This window comes from Daldinia decipiens (assembly GCF_022478715.1).
Source record: "Daldinia decipiens strain CBS 113046 unplaced genomic scaffold F4813scaffold_17, whole genome shotgun sequence".
Lineage (NCBI taxonomy): Eukaryota > Fungi > Ascomycota > Sordariomycetes > Xylariales > Hypoxylaceae > Daldinia > Daldinia decipiens.
In genome coordinates, this window is record NW_026054560.1 from 465,536 (window position 1) to 484,525 (window position 18,990).

At 48.2% G+C, this 18,990-nt stretch overlaps 7 protein-coding genes across 7 annotated transcripts; 5 read left to right on the forward strand and 2 right to left on the reverse strand.

The window, feature by feature from the left end:
- The first annotated feature begins 1,957 nt into the window (after positions 1-1,957).
- Positions 1,958-3,303, forward strand: F4813DRAFT_79326 (actin-related protein 2/3 complex subunit 5). The gene is made up of 3 exons (XM_049248901.1): positions 1,958-2,627; positions 2,724-2,851; positions 2,922-3,303. Exons 1-3 carry the CDS (start codon positions 2,373-2,375, stop codon positions 3,148-3,150), a joined length of 612 nt encoding a protein of 203 aa, XP_049099462.1. The 5' UTR covers positions 1,958-2,372; the 3' UTR covers positions 3,151-3,303.
- A 1,410-nt stretch (positions 3,304-4,713) lies between these two features.
- F4813DRAFT_389676 (uncharacterized protein) lies at positions 4,714-6,112 on the forward strand (the record flags this gene model as incomplete). The annotated part of the gene is made up of 2 exons (XM_049246880.1): positions 4,714-5,703; positions 5,777-6,112. 2 exons carry the CDS (start codon positions 4,714-4,716, stop codon positions 6,110-6,112), a joined length of 1,326 nt encoding a protein of 441 aa, XP_049099463.1.
- A 154-nt stretch (positions 6,113-6,266) lies between these two features.
- On the reverse strand, positions 6,267-7,690 carry F4813DRAFT_79354 (S-adenosyl-L-methionine-dependent methyltransferase). Its single transcript, XM_049248902.1, has 2 exons — positions 7,310-7,690; positions 6,267-7,243 (listed from the first exon to the last, which is right to left on the reverse strand). Exons 1-2 carry the CDS (start codon positions 7,574-7,576, stop codon positions 6,422-6,424), a joined length of 1,089 nt encoding a protein of 362 aa, XP_049099464.1. The 5' UTR covers positions 7,577-7,690; the 3' UTR covers positions 6,267-6,421.
- A 3-nt stretch (positions 7,691-7,693) lies between these two features.
- F4813DRAFT_360261 (Adaptor protein complex AP-2 alpha subunit) lies at positions 7,694-12,229 on the forward strand. Its single transcript, XM_049243396.1, has 7 exons — positions 7,694-8,565; positions 8,635-8,648; positions 8,736-8,779; positions 8,836-9,125; positions 9,176-9,510; positions 9,567-11,527; positions 11,584-12,229. The coding sequence occupies exons 1-7, from the start codon at positions 8,414-8,416 to the stop codon at positions 11,746-11,748; spliced, it is 2,961 nt and encodes a 986-aa protein (XP_049099465.1). The 5' UTR covers positions 7,694-8,413; the 3' UTR covers positions 11,749-12,229.
- A 368-nt stretch (positions 12,230-12,597) lies between these two features.
- F4813DRAFT_389679 (uncharacterized protein) lies at positions 12,598-13,966 on the forward strand (the record flags this gene model as incomplete). Its single annotated transcript, XM_049246881.1, has 4 exons — positions 12,598-12,910; positions 13,054-13,143; positions 13,223-13,432; positions 13,506-13,966. 4 exons carry the CDS (start codon positions 12,598-12,600, stop codon positions 13,964-13,966), a joined length of 1,074 nt encoding a protein of 357 aa, XP_049099466.1.
- Positions 13,967-15,045: 1,079 nt separating this feature from the next.
- On the forward strand, positions 15,046-17,077 carry F4813DRAFT_360264 (glycosyltransferase family 8 protein). Its single transcript, XM_049243397.1, has 3 exons — positions 15,046-15,456; positions 15,739-16,053; positions 16,159-17,077. The coding sequence occupies exons 1-3, from the start codon at positions 15,451-15,453 to the stop codon at positions 16,801-16,803; spliced, it is 966 nt and encodes a 321-aa protein (XP_049099467.1). The 5' UTR covers positions 15,046-15,450; the 3' UTR covers positions 16,804-17,077.
- A 9-nt stretch (positions 17,078-17,086) lies between these two features.
- F4813DRAFT_79434 (alanine racemase) lies at positions 17,087-18,894 on the reverse strand. Its single transcript, XM_049248903.1, has 3 exons — positions 18,360-18,894; positions 17,994-18,168; positions 17,087-17,820 (listed from the first exon to the last, which is right to left on the reverse strand). The coding sequence occupies exons 1-3, from the start codon at positions 18,462-18,464 to the stop codon at positions 17,243-17,245; spliced, it is 858 nt and encodes a 285-aa protein (XP_049099468.1). The 5' UTR covers positions 18,465-18,894; the 3' UTR covers positions 17,087-17,242.
- Between the last annotated feature and the right edge of the window lie 96 nt (positions 18,895-18,990).

An 18,990-nucleotide genomic window follows, 5' to 3' on the forward strand; every position in this document is an offset into this window, starting at 1 on the left:
CGGCGGATTAACCATGCGCTCGCCTTGGACTGACGTGCTTATCAAATTACGGAGGAAAGAAAAATTTTTAACCCATACCCAGCCATCTTGAGCTTTGACGGATAGGAAGCATTATGTATTTTCAAAAACCCGCACCGACTCCGAACACCTTGGATTTCGGCAATGCCGTCACCGGCAGCCCTGTTCGAAGTTAAGAACTGGCCGCCGCTTGGTCAAAGTCCTATCGGCTACATAGTACAGCCCGCACAGGCGGAACGCTAGAATACGTAGAGAAAAGATCAACACAAGTCCTAGACGTATGTAGGTACACTACATACCTCCTAGGATGTTGACTACATACTTACCTAGGTTAGATATGCAAAGAAAGACTTCTGCATGGCAGGTAAACTTCTTCATGCTATGATATCAGAGCCCTGAGAGACGCGTCGTCTTATTGATTAGGTAACTACTCGAGATATGCAGGGGTTCCGGTTGTCCCGAATGATATGTGTTTCTGAGGACCTATCCGAGGGTGGAAATGAGGCTGATAGATTTTATTGGCGACTCTAATGAATCTTGTGGCGCGCGTCCCTGACCCTTATTAGCGGACCCTCGGCCATCAACTGGGTCGATCCCCTCGATTGGGTCAACCATTTTTCCTTCGGACCAAGATACATAGTCAAATGTCTACAGGGCCAGCCGCTCCGCCGGTCCCCGTCTTACCTCTTAAGATCCTTACTATGTAATGACTCGTGTAGTTGAATAAAAATAGGGGTGAGTAAGCTCGGCTTTACTTCTACGGGCAAGCGGGTTAGAGGCTCGAGCATTGCCGTGGGCGAAAGCTGGAAAGGGTCCATCGTCTGGCCAACCCGTCGTTTGTACATACCTACATACGTACGGCACGGTTCCAGAGAATAATGAGATATTGCATCTACATACCTACCGAGTGGCACAGGCGGCCAAAAAAGCGCCGAGCTCTTGGAACAAATAAGACCGCAGAAGCTACATACATACCTAGGTATGGTTAGATTAGGTATGTAGTTCACCAGGATAATATACAGTAACTATAATATCAAAGCTTTCCCCCTAAACAAAGCCAATTCCCATCCCACGGGCTCGGTCTGCGCACAGAGATGTCCTATGTATTATCACCGCTATTAAATTGGGACACATGCACGTAATAACTCGGTGGTAAATTACACAGTTCCAGTTGTTGCAGAAGCCTTTCCTTTTTCCCTACACGGTATTGCAGGGGTAGCCTACTTGAAACGGGTATTGTTGGTTTTGGATGAAGATACTGCTCGCTGAAGGCATGTACCAGCTACGAACCCAAGGCACCACTGAGCATGTTTCTCTAGGCTATGGCTTCATCGGTATGAAACCATTCGCATTTACGAGCGTACATCTATCGTATGTTACATCCATGTGAGAAGCAGACGGTTCTAAAGATAGGCGGCCCAGCATGAAATCAGGGGCGTACAGCAGACGAATTTGTAATGAACTAACTGAGAACTTGGAACACGACATCAGCCAGATCGACAGCGACGACGAGATTGTAATTCCCGAGCAACTCGAGCCCAATCAGACAATATTGGGCTTTTCATATCTGAACAATTCATCGATCACGTTGGCCGTTTCCGACCCTCCCGTCGTGTGACTTGGATGCTGAAGATGGACATGGAGGTTATTACTCGGAGAAGATTGGCCTCCAAGAACATCCAGCTGATCTATTACTCATAGGATGGTATATCTTGAAGAGGGGGGGGATAAAGTGGTGACTTAATTGCTATTGGTAGCCCCATATGCAATCTGGCTTTTATCTTGACATGTTTATTATAGATGCTGCATGGTAGTGGCAGTGACGTATGAAGCTATAAGCGCGCGGGTGTAGAGGTGTAGACATAGTTGAACCACTGTGATAATGAGTTTAATGGGTTGTCGTCGCGTACCGCGTTTTTTTTTTTTTTTTCCCTTTGCACTTGGAATAATTGAAATTTGGAGATAAGGCAGCTAAAAAGTTAGGTGCCATTACCTACCTACCTTAGGTAGGTAAAGGTGCCGTTCCTCTATTCTAAGCCACAAGTTGCAGCCTCAGAGAGCCCCACCATACTTCCCCCAGAAGCTTGCAGCTTCCAGTCCACCGGCAGGAAGCAACGTCAATCCTCGGGGCCCCCACCATTTGCCTCCATCCTCCATCTCTCTACCAACGTCCACCGACCCCAAACCGGATCTAGAGCCTCAATTAATCCACAAACGATCTAGACTCCTATGTACACGTAGCAGTAGGCAAATACGGGCAACTCTTCCTGATTTAGGCATCAAGAGCTATAGGAGCTTCTCTACATCAGTTGGGCAGCTCTTGTCTGCTAGGAAGCGCCAGTCAGCCAGCCAGCATGTCCATCATTCAGCAGCACACCTCGGCCTCGCTCGGCGACGCCTGGCGAACCATCAACATCGATGCCCTAGACCCTGACTCCTCGCAGAACTTCGACACCTCGACCCTACACCCGCCACTCCCCGAGATCAGCGAGGCTGATGTCCGGCAGCTTAACGGCCAGATACGCCAGCTGCTTCGTGGCGGTGACGCTGAAGGTGCCTTGAGAGGCAGCCTGGAGAGCCCGGTGTACAATGGCAGTGATTCAGCTAAGGTAGGCTATAGCCTTGGGCACCTGTAATAGGAGCATACGTGGATTAGGAAGCTTGGGATAAGGAGAACACAGGTGCTGACCACGAGGCTGGTATAGGATTCCCACCTGCAGACCGTAGTAGAGGTTTTACAATCGATCAAGGCGAGCGAGATGACACCGATGTTACAGCGAATCTATGGCACAGAAGGCGGAAGCGAATTGTTGGATGTATTGATGAAGTACCTGTATGCCCTCTTAATAACCCCCATAGCCGAATTTGTCACCACTGGTAGTTTGTCTAACCCCTATTTTCAGATACAAAGGTATGTCAGGCGGTGGATCGGCAAGCAGTGGACCTCGAACCGCGGCCCGGATGTTGACACCGCAGCCCACGGGATTCAGCCAGATCGGCTCCAGACCCGGGACTACAAACGAGTCTACGGGTACGGCTATGAGCGTGCTGCTAAGCTGGCACGAGAAGGTTGTCGATGTTGCGGGCTTGGGTAGCATAGAGCGATGTATGACAGACTGGCGAAAGGTTTAGAGTCGACTACTGCTATTAGAAATGGGATCATGATTTTTATATATCTTTTTTGCCTTAGCTACCTTGTGTAATTGCAAAATGCCCTCATCTAGTACACGTTTCTAAGTACCTAACCTAATACCTACATCGTAGTTTCCTACATCAAAATGCAGTTAAAGTCGTTGTTGCCGTAGTTACATTCCATGTACATGCCACATAAAGACGCGTCTTCCTGTTCTTGTGCATCTAGGTATGCTAATCCACTAGATCTTAGGGGTAAAGAGGCCTAATAAGAGCACATGGTGCGTCTACAGCGCAGTCATAGTACGCTATGTGTTTAGGTAACTATTGCACGGACTTAGCAAAGGAAAGAACGTCGCCTGTCTTGCGGTTTCCTTTCCCTACCGCGTTTCGGCCTTCTTGTTGTTTAGCACCTCTCGCCTTTCTTTCATCTTCTTCTCTTCCACTTGATTGAAACAACAAGCAGGAAACTTTCAACACATCTTCTTACTATCACCAACAGATGATCATTCCATACACTTTCCCTTTCCCCATGATGTTACACTATTACTAAATCTTCCGGGGCGCTGTAGGTAATTCACCTGATACCTTTACAGACATATCTCCTAACCGTCATATCATGTCAACATCTGTACCTACACCTCTTACATACATGCCTAGGTACCTAGACATATAAGTTCACCTTTGATCGACATTGTCAAAATGGCATATTGCGGATCTTGTTCGAGAGCTTTTGTCAGCTGGAAAGGTCTTCAGCAACATTGGAGGGACAGTTCCTTCCATACCCGTGACTCAAGTTACTGCAGCCCTTGTGGCAACTGGTTCCCCGATACGGACGCGTTCAAGGAGCATCTCAAGGATCTAAAGTTCCATAACACCTGTTTTATTTGCAACCTGGATTTCTTAGGGGATGAAGCCGCACTTACCTCCCATCTAGCAGAACATGGAAAATGTCCAGTTCAGCAATGCGGTAAAGTCTTTAAATGGGATCAACTCGATGACCATCTTCGCTATGCACACCTATACTGTCGTATTTGTGGCACCTCCTCTACATCAGCAGACGAGTTGAAGGACCATAGAAAAGCAAACCCCATGCATATCTAGTGCAATGTGTGTGGCGTTGACTTTTCTTCCGGATTGGAATTGGAAACTCACTGCAAAGAACATCATTACTTCTGCGAAAAGTGTAATATCGGTTTCACTGAGAAGAAAACACAAATCGACCACTTTATTACCAGTGATATTCACTACTTCTGCAAGAAATGTTCTAAGGATTTCATCAGCCCCGATGAGCTAGTAAAGCATTACACCATAGACTCAACTTGGACTCCTGGAGTGCAGCATTACTACTGTGCGAAGTGTCATTCGGATTTCAGAGACAATGAAAGCTTAAAGGATCATTATCTTTATTCGACTGCCCATTACTACTGTTACCTATGTGATGAGCAATGGTCGTCTAAGGCAGAAATGAGGCGTCATTTCATGGCTCAGAAGGAGGTACATTACTATTGTGGAATTTGTAATGTCCCCTTCAAAACCAAGGGGGACTACACTCTCCACGCCATGCAGAACCCCAAGTCGCATTACTACTGCAAAACCTGCGATGAAGTCTTCAAATCACCTATGGATTTTAATGATCACAAGCGACTGGTACCCGATCATTATTACTGTCCAGAATGTGATGAAGAATTCACAGACAGTAGCAAACTCTCGTCACACCAAGAAGCTAACCATGACTACTGCGGTGTGTGTGCTAAGGTTTTCTATTCGTTGTATGAACTCAATGAGCACAATTGTAGCCAACATGGCTACCAACACTGCCCAGCATGCTCAGAATATTTCCCCAGTACTGAGACCTTAGAAGAACATATTCAAATGACTCATTATTATTGCAAGCGATGCAATCTGGCTTTCGAGACGCATAATGCACTTGAACTTCACACCATAGGAAGCGGTCTGCATCATTTATGCTCACTTTGTAGAGTTGATTTGGAAGATATCGAATCTCTGGAACATCATGTGCAGTCGGAACATTATTCTTGTACGATATGCGAGCAGATCTTCGTGTCATCAACCGCGCTTCAGGAACATTTGACTCAGAGCAATGAACACTACTATTGCTCACAATGCAAGTGTGACTACGAAGACACTCAAGCCTTAAATATTCACCTTAAGATTCAGCATCACTACTGCAAGCTTTGCTGTATCTATTTTGATACTAACAAGGCTTTTGAAGCCCATAAGATTGAGAGCAGCGCTCATCATTACTGCGATATATGTGTTGTAGAGTTTCGTGAGCAGGAAACCCTAGACACTCACGTTCGGAGTTGGCACGTCATTGCCACCCATCCCGATGAAGAAGTAATGAAAGGAGTAGCAACAGGAGGAGAAATACTGAATAAGGGAGTAATGAACGAAGAGCGCAAAGACGAAGTGTCTAAGGGTGAAGAGGCTACAGGTGAAGAGCTTCATGGTGAAGAACTTAACGGCAAGGTGTTCAAGGTTGAAGAATCTAGGGATGAAGAGATTGGTGATGATTCTCAATCAGGAGAGGTGAGCCGGCGCCAAAATATTAAAACCACAGGACCATACTCCAAGGTCGAATTTTTACTAATACTACTGTTAGGATCAGCCAACAATCAGCGGAGCAAAGTGTCCCGCTTGTCTGGAGATGTTTCCCTCAAAACTCTCAACGATTCATCATTGCGAAGAAGGGGACTGCTGGAAAGAACTATATCGCGTCTTACGTCGTGAGGACGAAAGTAACGAATTTACTATTGACTCGGTCGAGAAGGCAGTGGCTCATGATACGAAGCATTTTCGATGCCCCCAGCCGTATTGCGGTGATTTGTTCACAAAATTCAGTGGTTTGATGAATCACCTCGAAGTTATGGAATGCGGCATCTGGCTAGAAGAGCGAGGGGGAGACGAACTCAACTATCTAAAAAGCTACCTGTCTTAAGAGAGGTTCTATTCAATGTCGACGAGGCTGATTTGTTATTGAAAGAATTGAAGGGTGCTTTTGTTGACGCCAAGGGCTTTGTTTTACCGAAAACCGCCGCATATAAAGATGGATATATGTTTGGCGAGAGAGAATTAGCAGGACTTGTTTATTCTGTTCCTTTGGAGCTATATTGGTTCGCATGCCGTTTGAGTATTAGGGGTTGTTAGGGTGGACGTGGATATGTATGTGTTTACTAATTGTTAATAAGTCACTACAAGGCGCAGCACTATATGCAAGAGGCATTAATGATACGAGTTCAGATAAAATTTATTTCTTCTCGAAAACATCCTTTAAACTAATCTCTCCACTACCTCGAGGTAATGGCTGACGTTGATCTTTTGATTCTTTCCATCCAATCATATAAATCATTCGGAAAGTAGCAGGTATTGATCCATCCTCATTGCCATGAAGCTCTCGGTAGATAGCGTCGTTGGCTAGGAGCACATCCCGCTGGATACCACCCATCTCACGACCGAGGACGGCATTGCTCTCGCCCATGGCCTGTATATCTTGCATGAGCGCAAACGTATCCGGGTAATCGACGATGATGTCATCAACGTCAACAGTCAGCATCTTGAAACCAGCGCGTTGTAGTAGACCACCCACGTCGCGCACGTTGGCCAGCGGCGATACATGCGGCGAGATACCGCCACGACGCTCCTGTTCGGCTAGCTGTAGCGACGTACGCAGCTCAAAGAGGGTATCACCACCAAACATGGCGCCTACAAAAGCACAGTCCGGCTTTAGGATATTATTGATTTGCGCTAGGACGCCTGGCAGGTCGTTGATCCAATGCATGCTCAGCGAGCTCAACACCAGGTCAAAGGTGTTGGCCTCGAAAGGTAGCGTCTCCTCGTCAGACAGGACTTGCCGCGTCATGTTGATTTCCGAGTTGAAGGGCTGGTCGGCATCCCGATACAGCAAGGTCTCGGACGAGTCTACGGCAAGCAAGTGTCCGATGCGGGAGACAAGGGGCTCGGTCACGGGCGCTTCGGGGTTGGGGTCCGGGTCGGGCCGTGTCAAGGCCCGCGCGATGTTGCAGGAGTTTGCGCCGAGGTCGAGGACCGAGGGGTAGTTGCGTTTGATGTCCTGCGGATTTTCTGTATTAGTCCCTTATACCGCAGGGAAAGCATTTGTACATATATAAGAGCGCACCAGCAGTCTATCGCATAATCGGATGGCTACTTCATCTTTCAGATAGTCGGCCACTCGACTGTTCTCGACGTGGGCGGCTGCGCGCTCCTTTTGTAGCCATTTTGTGTGACGGTTGAAGACTTGGTGGACGGGAGGTGCTGCGGCTTGGATGGCGTAGAAACGCCGGGGTATCAAGTTTGCTGATGATGCTGTTGTTGCTGCTGCTGCTGCTGCTACCTTCGAAATCCGTGTTGGCGGTATTGTTGACCTCCAGAGACCGTAATTCATCGTCAATTGGCTGTTTGTTCACATCCTGAAATCTGAAGCTTGGGAAGCTGTAAATAATGAATTGGCTCTGACGTCGGGGAAGCTTAAAGAAGAGGAGCTGGTGGTACATAATGTAATATCGATAAGTGAGATAAGTTAGATACGATGTACATCGATATTTAAAATCAAGCCACACTTTATGTATGTAAGAAGGTTCTATTCAAATCAAATCAAATGTATGGTCGAGGCGCAAATCATGTGCCCCACAAACGGTGACATTGCACGACGGGTATCCGACGAATAGACTTGGCTGGCTGGATTTAATAGAAGGTGTGGTGCAGGTAGCACAGGTAGTGCAGGTGCTCTCCTCTTTCGCCGCTCGGGGTTTAAGACGCTAAAGGACTGCTGTCAATTCCATTTACAGATTTATTCCAGACCTATGTGTCCCTGAACCTGTCCCTGAACCCGACACCGTAGATAATCGTCCAATGTTGTGCCACCAGCTGCGATACTCTAAATCTTGATAAAAACATTACATTTTGAATCCTGAATTGTCAATCGCCTGCCGACCGACTCTCGGACCTCGACACGAACCCTTCTTTTTTCCGCGTCGCTGTCCCTCCACCCCCTGTCTCCCGCTTGCCCTGGTCACGCTCGACCATGTTCATAGACTGACCTGGTCTATCATGAGAGCCGCATTTTCGAGCGTGCTTCCTCTCGGTATTGGACCTAAATACTTGGATTCGACTTCTTTTTATATAAACTAGTTCCACGTATCGCCATTGTTTATACAAGCGGATGCGACGGAGATAGCGGGTGTCGTGTAAGAATAGGGGGAATCGTTGTTGCGACTACACCATGGCTTCCTCCGCGGCGGCCGGCTTTCTTGGCCGGTCGAGCAGCAGCAACTCAAACATGCGTGGCCTCGTTCAATTTATCGCGGACCTGAGAAATGCGAGAGCTAGGGATCTGGAGGAGAAAAGGATCAACAAGGAGTTGGCAAATATTCGGTTTGTGGAAACAGGTCTTCCAATTGCCATTGAGGATAGGAGAGCTAACCTATAGTTTCTTTGTCACAGACAAAAGTTTAAGGGTATGCTATGCTTTAACCTGAGCGAACGTGAAATCTTCGCGTGACGTTGGAATGTCAACACGGGACTCTTGGACTAATGGATTACAGACGGTAATTTGAGCGGCTACCACAAGAAGAAATACGTTTGCAAAGTACGATGAAGCCACTTTCTACGCGAATCACGAACGGATCTGACGTTGGGCAATAGTTGTTGTATATTTATATCCTAGGTTGGAATGTCGACTTCGGACACCTCGAGGCTGTCAACCTGATTTCGGCGAACAAGTATTCCGAGAAGCAAATCGGATATCTAGCCATGACGCTCTTCCTGCACGAGAAGCACGAGTTATTACACCTAGTTGTAAACAGCATACGGAAGGACCTCCTCGACCACAACGAGCTCTTCAACTGCTTAGCTTTACACGCGATCGCGAATGTAGGAGGTCGTGAGATGGGAGAGGCTCTGAGCGCAGAGGTTCACAGGCTCCTGATTTCGCCGTATGTCGTTCCTTGGTGAAGCTAGCTGTGGTATCTAACAGCGAGTACAGGACTTCGAAGGCGTTCGTGAAGAAGAAGGCAGCCCTTACTCTCCTCCGTCTATATCGCAAGCACCCGGATATAATCCAACCGCAATGGGCAGAACGGATAATTTCTCTTATGGATGATCTCGATCTCGGGGTGGCCCTCTCGGTCACGTCACTCGTCATGGCTGTCGCGCAGGATAACTCGGAGCAGTATAAGGGTGCCTACGTTAAAGCTGCGTCGCGGATGAAGCGAATATTGATCGATGGGGATTATACTGCTGACTACTTGTACTACAAAGTCCCATGTCCTTGGATACAAGTCAAACTACTGCGGTTACTGCAATATTTCCCGCCCTCAGGTATGAATCAGTCCCGTGGTAAAGATTTCTGATACGGAAACTGACAAACCAAATAGAGGATAGCCATGTCCGAGAAATGATCCGAGAGTCGTTACAGAAGATTCTGAATCTAGCAATGGAGACGAATAAGAACGTCCAGCAGAACAACGCTCAGAATGCTGTATTGTTCGAGGCTATTAACCTCATCATCCATCTAGACACGGAACATGCGTTAATGAAGCAGATATCTACCCGCCTGGGCCGTTTCATTACGTCTAGGGAGACAAATGTGCGGTACCTGGGACTGGAGGCTATGACGCATTTAGCGGCTCGAGCTGAGAATCTCGATCCTATCAAGCAGCACCAAGAAGTGATTCTCGGATCTCTTAAGGACCGTGATATTAGCGTTCGCAGAAAGGGTCTCGATTTGCTATATAGTATGTGCGATTCGACCAATTCTGTGCCGATAGTATCGGAGCTACTTCACTATCTACAGAACGCCGACTTTGCGATCCGAGAAGAGATGGCTTTGAAGATTGCAATCTTGACGGAGAAGTATGCTACCGACATCCAATGGTATATTAATGTCTCTCTTCGTCTGGTGGCTATCGCAGGTGACCATCTGAGCGACGAGGTCTGGCAGCGAGTGATCCAGATTGTGACGAACAACGAGGAGCTACAAGTCTACGCGGCGCACAATACGTTGCAGCATGTCAAGCAAGATCACTGCCACGAGACTCTAGTGAAAATCGGAGCCTATATCCTCGGAGAGTTTGGTCACTTAATTGCAGAAGAGGCTGGCTGCAGTCCCATAGAGCAATTTATGGCATTGTCACGAAAGCTACCTGCTTGTTCCTCGAGTACCCGTGCCATGATTCTCTCTTCGTTCGTCAAATTTGTCAATTTATTCCCTGAGATCAAACCGCAACTTCTACACGTCTTTGAGCTATATAGCCATACGCTAGACCCGGAGCTACAACAACGAGCTTTTGAGTACTTGACTCTTACAAGCCTTCCGACAGACGACTTACTTCGAACGGTCTGCGATGAAATGCCGCCATTCCCCGAGCGACAGTCTGCACTCTTGTCAAGACTCCACCAGAAGCACGCTGGTACTAGTGATAAGCGAACCTGGGTGGTTGGTGGCAAGGACGCAAACAGCGACGCTGTGGAGTTGAATATGGCCAAGAACCCTGGTCTTAGGAGGACTTTCAGTTCTAACGGCCCAGTGAATGGTAATGGCTCGGCTAATGGCTCGGCAAACGGTTCCAACGGCCATTCTAACGATCTTGCCGGTCTTGACATGAATGCGGGGCCTGTTCCCGAGAAGCTGCTTAAGGTGCCAAACTTGGCCAGCGCCGCGCATCTGTCACCAGGCTGGGAATCGGGATACAATAAGTTGCTACTTAAAGCTGACGGTGTGCTCTTCGAAGATGGACAGCTTCAAGTTGGTATCCGCTCCGAATACAGAGGGCAGATGGCATGTCTTATCTTATATTTCACGAACAAGACTCCGGCTACAGTGAGCTCCTTTACAACAACGCTAGACTTGGACGAGAGCGAGAAAGAGAATCTAACATGGGACGTCAAATCTATGCCTGAGAGTTCTATCATGCAAGGCGCGCAATCACGATTGATCATCATGTTCGAGGCGAAGAAAGTGTTCACGAAGAGCCCTACCATTAGGATAAGTTACCTCGCGGGAGCCTTACAAGCCCTTACGTTGAAGCTCCCGCTTACGGCCCATAAGTTTATGGATCCTGCGGATCTCACAGCAGATGACTTCTTTAAGAGATGGAAGCAAATCGGTGGTCCACCGCGCGAGGCCCAGCAAATTATCGGCCTTGCTCCCGGTAAATCTAAGTCGCGAGAAATAACGGAAGACTTCGTTCGCAAGACGATCCAGGGGTTCCGTTGGGGTATACTTAACGGAGTTGACCCGAATAGCAAGAATTTTGTCGGAGCCAGCGTGCTCCACACCGCTGAAGGAGGCAAGTTTGGCTGTCTAATGAGACTGGAGCCAAATTATACTTCACAGGTAAGGCAATTCGGATATCATTACAGCATCGAGGTAGCTCAGCTAACAAACAATAGATGGTTCGACTGACGGTCCGCGCCACGGATGAAAGTGTGCCCCCCGTACTACTGAAGCTGATGGAAGAGAGGCTATCAGTAGGAATTTCCACAGCGCCAGAATTTCGCGATGCGCCAACACGCCGAGAGATATCGGATACCTTTGCTAATGTAATGGTTCAATAAGGTATTACCGGCAAGAGAGGGGATGAGAGGGGAAGAGAAAGTGAAAGAGGATGGTAATTGGTCGGAAGGGGACTTGAGATGAGGAGGTATGATACCGTTGGGAAACTAAGTTAAGCAATTATGCGGTTTTGTGCATTTCCAGCCCGAGCGAAAAAGGAGTTCGTAGGTAACACATGATCTTACATGTATCAAGCAAAGACGGCTGTGTTGCTAGAAGTGAATGATTGCCCCCTTATCTACCCCCTTATACGATGGCAGATAGTCTTTGTACGTAGGTAGTTGTTGTGTTATTATTCGCTCGTGAAGGTGAAGTCCTCACAAGATTAGACTGTTTTAGTCCCCATTGTAATGTTCACATAGTTGATTACCTGCAGTGTAGGGGGGAATGTTGCCCATCATGGCTTCCTGCTTGTCTAGGGGCCCATGGGGATCGTGACTGCATTTATAGCAGATTCGTGTAATATAGTTTCTGCAGCATCAGCCCCTGGTGTATTGCCCCTATCGTCCCCGGTGATGATGCGCTTAGTAACTTAAGTTAGGTACCTAGACTTACCAATGTATGCTGCTACCTGCTGCTTTCACGTTTATCTTAGGTGCCTGCGTGTATGTGCCTACCTACGTGTTTTCTCATACAGCTGAGATTTATCCTGGCTTGTTTTCCTATCACGCATAGGATGCGAGTAGGAGGGTTCAAGCCTTTAATCTACCTACTTACTCTCCCCCCTACTTCTTGGGATAACCTCAGTGACACGTGTAGACTTAGCCATTTACCCACCCAATACGCTTCCAATAATACCCTCCTCTTTACTTAAACCACTTATATCTCCATCGGCACTCATCACCGCAGCCATGGCAGCAGAGAAAGACAGCCTCGAGATCAGCCAACTTCCACCGGCGGCAGTACCGGGACCGGGACCGGGACTAGACCACTCGCACGATGTGCAGAACAGCAAGCTAGAACCTCACCCGGACTCCATCGATCCGGTCATGCCTGGTAGATCGGTTCTCCTTCGACACCAGCGCGTGCTACTCGCGCCTGTGACTCCAGCCCCAGCTACGATCGCTGCAACTCAGTCGAGCGAGAAGAGTCAGGCGAATGGACGCTCACCCGCGGGAAGCAGGATGTCGTTGAAGATGGAGCACATAAGAGACGTATGGGCTGGTACGTGGTAATTATCCTAATCCCCTCCTCTTTCTAGTGTTGTGGTGACGAGATAACTGCAAAGAGGCGAGAGAAATACACATAGATAGATAGATAGATAGAGAGGAATGCCGTTGAATGCTAACACGCCTTCCTATCACCAGATCTAAAGCGCAGAGTCACTCCGCAGCAGTACCCCCGCGCGTGGCTCCTCTTCGTGGCCATTATTACTATCGCGGCCGGCGTTATCATCGGTGAGTGCGGAGTTCTGTCTACCCTCATGCTTGTAGTTTTTAGGAAGGGCCTAGGTTAACGGGTTGGGCTAATGGATAGTGGTTCTGCGTGTAGCTGGATGGTGCGGTATCGCCGTCGAGACGATGCACCACCTGGAGTTGGTGAACGGGGCGATGGCTACTACGATTGTACTACCTGCGCCTCCGAACCTGGAGGTTGCTAAAGGGGCTGCTGTCACGAGCACGGGAAAGGAGGGCGATCTGTTGAGTCGTAAGCCTACGGGGTTCAATGCGGAGATGTTGGTGGGAGGTAAGTCTGCTTGAGACGGCATACTAGAATGTCCCGGTTTGCATATAGGTCCTTGTGGTTAACAAGTTCTTAGCTGTGACTTCGGGGACAGGCGGTCGAGACGTCGTATCGGATCTTTCTACAGGTTCAACCCCTATTTACGAGCTTACGGCGAAGACTGCTGTGGCGAGGGATCAGACCACCACGGTCTACGTCACTGTCACAGCCCCCCCTGAGTCGACTTCTACCACTTCGAGCGAGGGTACGGGCACGGGTACAAGCGCAAGTTCAATTCTGAGCCACGGTACAGCTCCGGCAGCTTCCATGACCACAGCACCTATAACCGCATCACCGACAACGACTACGTCTACGAGCACAGAGGAACCCCACATCTACTGCCCCGATCCCGAGCGCCCCCTAATCTGGGCGCCCTGCATCGATCACCCGACTTCAGATGCGTCCCGCGGAGTAGCGAACCCCTTTCTAACTGCATGCCGTGTTCTGGCGGCCTTGTGGAAGACGGCTACGGGTTATAGAAGTAAGAAATCGGTGTGACGTGCTAATCCTCGCGGATACCGGAGCGGTATGTGTGGGTTAGGCGTATAATGAGATATTGCGAAAAGGGAGGGGTCTACCCTAGGAAGAGGAGGTTAGGGTTTCTGATGAGGCAGATTTATTATGCTCTAGTCTCATTAATTATAGATGCTATGAGAGCAGGACTGGACCCGGTGTGTGTAAGGAGGAGGCCTGGTTATTGATTCTTTCTGACCTTGTACAGATCTCTTTCCAGTGCGGTGAGAGTGAGACATGAGTTAGGTTAACGTTGATGATTCATGAATGTCCTCGAGACTGATATGTGTACCAAGCTTTCTTTAATTGGCCAGCTTATAGCTTGAGTAGTTGCTCATTCCCCGTAGTGGTTCATGTATTACATTATAGATTAATATTTGCGTCTGCTCTACCTATTTTCAAGGCCTTTCTTCAGTACCGATACTACAATATACTCACCTATACTTCCATTATTTATGGATGAGAAGTGTAATAAGTACCGTAACTGTTAAAACATGGTCCTAGCCAATGATAGGGGTTAGGCGATAGGAGCACACTAACGAGCGCATTTTCTCCGCTGCAGAGGAGAGTTACCGTGTCGGTACCTACTACCTCCCTATGCGGATCATTATGTATACACATGCCCCTGAGATCCGACGCGCCAATAGACGACGTTGCCGCGTTTCTTTTTTTGCTCGTCTCCGCATCTATATGCAATATGCTATGCGTGGACAGCTAGTCACACGCTGGTGCCTGTCTTACCGCTGGTTGTTGATGCTTTTGTTTTAGTTTGGGTGTTTCAGGTATATATATATATATATATAGGTATGAATATGGGGTTTTGGTTGTTAGAATTACCTACTGAGAATATTGGTGATAAGTTATGTAGATAGATAGATGATATAATATAGAAAGGTAATTAATTAAAGGATATGTGACAAGTTACATAATACTGCTTATATATCATCCCCTCCTAGACCGGAACAAACCGAAACTCTTGAATCAAGCTCGGCCTACGTCGGAGCTCCGGATAGATAGGTGGGATTTGAACCAATGCGGGGGCTCGGTCCAACCACGCCTTACATATAATGTCGATGGCGTCAGAGGCTAAGGTAAGCTAAGGTAAGGATCGATCTTCTACTTAATGTATACCTACGTACTTAATGTGTCTATCCAAGCCTAGCTTCATGCAGGTAGGGACGGTAGGGACGGCAGGGGCATTATTTCTTAGGTAGGCACCTAGGTTAATATGTAACATACCTAGGTAGGTAGTCTTACCTTCCTATCTTTTCATCGCCGAGGCCTGCCCACTATTACTTTGTTTAGTACTTTTATAGGTGGTTAATGTTAATAAACTTCCAGCCTAGACTCGGATGAGGAGTTCCCTTTTCCCTTTTCCCTTAGGTATACGTCATTAATAATCTCAACTCTCCCCCTTCCCGCTATCTTACCTACATGTATGTACCTACATCATCCAAGTACTATGCCGTATGGAGGTAAGCTAAACTACGCGCGCGATTTGCGTCCCGAATCCGTCTATGGGTTATACATAAGGTGAGGGAGATACGAGGTGGGATAGGATATAGGCGTAATACTTTGCTTTTTTTTTTTTAAAAAAAAAAAAAATCTTTTTATCTTGTCACCTTCGTTGCCTATCTGTGCTCCCCGCTCCCCTCTTCTGTACTTGCTTTCCTCACCTTTACCAAACTTGTCAAGTCACAGACGAGAGAGACGACAGACAGAATACAATGGCGACTAACGGTATTAAAAATGGCCAGAATGGCGTCAAGAACGGCGACGACGAGAACGGTTGGTATGATCCGACCAAGATCTGGACGACGCTGCTGACGAACCGCGGCTATTTCGGTGGTTTGCTGGTGCTTCACCACTCTTTGCGCCGACATCGCAGCAAGTACCGGCTCGTGGTTATGGTGACTCGCGCAGTCGAAGAGGATACCGAGTATATGGATGCTTTCGCTGCTGCTGGTATTTCCACTATCGTCGTCGACAAGATCGAGCCGGCGCCTCGCGATGGCAAGATTAATAAGGGGACGTGGGAGAAGTTGGCCCCGTGGTCGTTTACACAGTACGAGGTAATTATCTAGTGCCCGGAATATTTATAATACACACACACATATATATGTATATTGTATTTATATAAGAGCAAAAGGCTGACTGAAATTGTGTCTCGTCGACAGCGCGTTGTCCTCCTCGACAGCGACCAAGTCGTCCTGCACAATATCGACGAGATGATGGAGGTCGACATCCCCGAAGGTTGGATCGCGAGCACTCACGCTTGCACCTGCAACCCGCGGAAGCTGCCGCACTACAGCAAGGACTGGGTCCCCGCCAACTGCGCCTTCACGGCCGCGGACCAAGAGACGGGCCAGCCAGCTCTTATCACGCCCCAGAGCCCGAATAACCACCACCTGCTGAACAGCGGCACAGTCATCCTCCAGCCGTCCAAGGCGCAGTTTGACGCGCTGATCGATGCTATGAACACTCATCCCGACGTCCCTAACATGCTCTTCTTCGACCAGGATTTACTGGCTATCGTGTACCGCGGCCGCTGGAAGCCCTTGCCGTACCATTATAACGCCCTAAAACCCATGCGCGCTTGCCACAGCGGTCTCTGGAAGGACGAGCATGTTAAGATCCTGCATTATATTTTAAACAAGCCCTGGAAGAGCCGCAGCTACGATGCTAATGATACTATCGAGTCGACGCATAAGCTGTGGTGGGACGAGTACGCACAGGTGGAGAAGGAGTGGACGGAGAGCAAGGACGAGAAGAAGAGGGAGTTGTGGAGGAATGTTGTTGTGCCTGTTGTTGCTCAGGAATGATTTCCCCGTTTCCCTTGATGATGTGTGTTCATGTCGTCATGTCTGGGTTTAGGGGGCGGATGAGAATGACTACGTGTATACCATTGGGTTTAATCAGGGGCATGGTAGAGAGATATGAGATATCCGACTTTGTTTGGATCTTGTACGCGAGCGCGAGCGCGTGGGCGTGGAGTAGGGGTTAATATGGATAGATAGCAAGCAGGCAAACAACTTAGAGCATCATGAGCATTTAACGACGATCTACAACAGGTAGTTACTATTATAACTTGTGTTCAGTATTCTTGATAGTGTGTTATTTCATTTTTTGTGAGTTTGGTGATCTGGACTAGTCCTCATAAACGCCCCCTGACTCCGCCCTATGTAAGATATACGGTTAGGCCAGGAGTCTGTCTATACCTACACACCACAACCACATGCCAAGGCAGATAGATACCACAAGTTACACCTTAATCTTAGCCTCGCTCTTGGGCCCCCGCGCGCCAAACAACGTGCTCCCGACGCGCACCTCGCTGCTCCCGGCAACAATAGCCCCCTCGTAGTCCTCGCTCATACCCATGCTCAGCTCCAGGTCCTCGGGCGCCAGGCCCAGCTCGGCGGCGACCGAGTCGCGCTGCTCGCGCAGGCGCTCGAAGTCCTCGTTTTCGGTGTCGGGGGTGGTGGCGACGCTGCGGGCGATGGCACCGATGGTCATGAGGCCGAGCAGGTGCAGGTTGGGCAGGGCGGCGACGGCGCGGCAGAGGGACAGGGTGGCGGGGCCGGGGGCGCAGCCGGATTTGGTGGGCTCGCCTGAGGTGTTGACTTGGATGTGGATGTTGATTTTGCCGGGGAGGGGGGTGGGGGGAGCGGTGGTGGTGGTGGTGGTGGTGGTGGTAGAGGGGGAAAGGGAGGAAGATGGAGAGGAAGAGAGGGACGAGAGGTATTCGCCGCGGTATTTGTCGAGGAGCTGGGCTTTCTTCTCGGTGTCGATGCTCGAGACGCTGAAGAGGTTGGGGATTTTGGCGAGGGATTTGCAGTGGCCTGGGTGTGTTAGTAAGAGTAAGGCGAGAAAGTGAGGGATAGGGGTAGTGTATCTGAGAAGATTCCATATCTCATCTTCTAATCGTTATAATATATCATGATATATTGCCTGCCATCTCCCCTTCAAAGAGTAGTAATATGTGGGAAAAGAGATATGAGAACGAGTGTCTTACCAGACTGTAGGCCGCCGATAAAATGCCACTGTATACTGCGTGGCAGCAGCTCGGCCTTCTGGCTCAGCTCTTGGGCATAGTTCTCGCCGAAGTGAAGCTGCGGCGGTGAAGCCTGCTGCAACAACGCGAGGATGTCGTTGGCTGGCTTCAGCTTCGAGACAGCGACTAGGCGGACCTACAATGATGGAGTTAGTATACATAAAGTAAAGAAACTCATGAAAGTGGGAGAAGCGGTGTAGCACATAATATAAGGTTTTCACAAGGGAACAGAGAAAGGTAGAACCAAACAATGTATTAAAATGAGTGTACTCGAATATGCTTGGTTCTTTAACGTGGTAAAGCTACTGAGGAACGGTTGTGACTTACATCGCGGCCGTTGGCCACAGCAGCGATGCGCTCACGCACGGTTTTGATCTGCGATACCAGAGCAGCAGCTCTTTGCGGGTCGATTTTCATATCTGTATCCGGCATTGTAGAGCCATGAGCTAAGTTTATGAAATTATTGGTACCTGGTAGTTGTAGAATATCCGGAAGTAAGAAGATAGCGTTGTTGGATTCTGACCACGCGACTACCAGCTATGTAATACGGAATACTTCTTTGAGAGTCATGCACCCATTAAGTTGGCATAAGGGAAAAAATATCACTAAGATAATTAATACAGTATATACACTGTCTAATAAATACACTTATAGAATCTCGATTGGATTGGTCGTGTTAAAAAGAAATTTTATAATGCTGGGATTTGGAAAATAAATTAGAAGTTGAATATATACGAAATATTTCTCTTTCTTAAACAATTTAAAATAATGAAAGATTGATGGCACAGGCGACAATGATCGAGCTGAGAGTTGTTGGTGTTAAACACCTTTATGTCTTTATGTCTTCGTAACACAATATCTCGCATAGTATCGGTACTACCTATCTCGTCACGGCTAGATCAAACCTAAGAAATAGGGACCAGTAGTAATTCCTTCGAGTAGGAGTTTATTCTATTCG

Coding starts and splice junctions, on each gene's coding strand:
- F4813DRAFT_79326 (XM_049248901.1), top strand. CDS start 2,373: ATGTCCATCATTCAGCAGCACACCTCGGCCTCGCTCGGCGACGCCTGG. Junction 2,628..2,723: donor ATGGCAGTGATTCAGCTAAG/GTAGGCTATAGC, acceptor AGGCTGGTATAG/GATTCCCACCTGCAGACCGT. Junction 2,852..2,921: donor GATGTATTGATGAAGTACCT/GTATGCCCTCTT, acceptor CCCTATTTTCAG/ATACAAAGGTATGTCAGGCG.
- F4813DRAFT_79354 (XM_049248902.1), bottom strand. CDS start 7,576: ATGAATTACGGTCTCTGGAGGTCAACAATACCGCCAACACGGATTTCG. Junction 7,244..7,309: donor GATTATGCGATAGACTGCTG/GTGCGCTCTTAT, acceptor GAAAATCCGCAG/GACATCAAACGCAACTACCC.
- F4813DRAFT_360261 (XM_049243396.1), top strand. CDS start 8,414: ATGGCTTCCTCCGCGGCGGCCGGCTTTCTTGGCCGGTCGAGCAGCAGC. Junction 8,780..8,835: donor AGAAGAAATACGTTTGCAAA/GTACGATGAAGC, acceptor GTTGGGCAATAG/TTGTTGTATATTTATATCCT. Junction 9,511..9,566: donor GCAATATTTCCCGCCCTCAG/GTATGAATCAGT, acceptor CAAACCAAATAG/AGGATAGCCATGTCCGAGAA.
- F4813DRAFT_360264 (XM_049243397.1), top strand. Junction 16,054..16,158: donor GGTCGTTTACACAGTACGAG/GTAATTATCTAG, acceptor TCTCGTCGACAG/CGCGTTGTCCTCCTCGACAG.
- F4813DRAFT_79434 (XM_049248903.1), bottom strand. CDS start 18,464: ATGCCGGATACAGATATGAAAATCGACCCGCAAAGAGCTGCTGCTCTG. Junction 18,169..18,359: donor CTGTGGCCAACGGCCGCGAT/GTAAGTCACAAC, acceptor CCATCATTGTAG/GTCCGCCTAGTCGCTGTCTC. Junction 17,821..17,993: donor TATCGGCGGCCTACAGTCTG/GTAAGACACTCG, acceptor TAACACACCCAG/GCCACTGCAAATCCCTCGCC.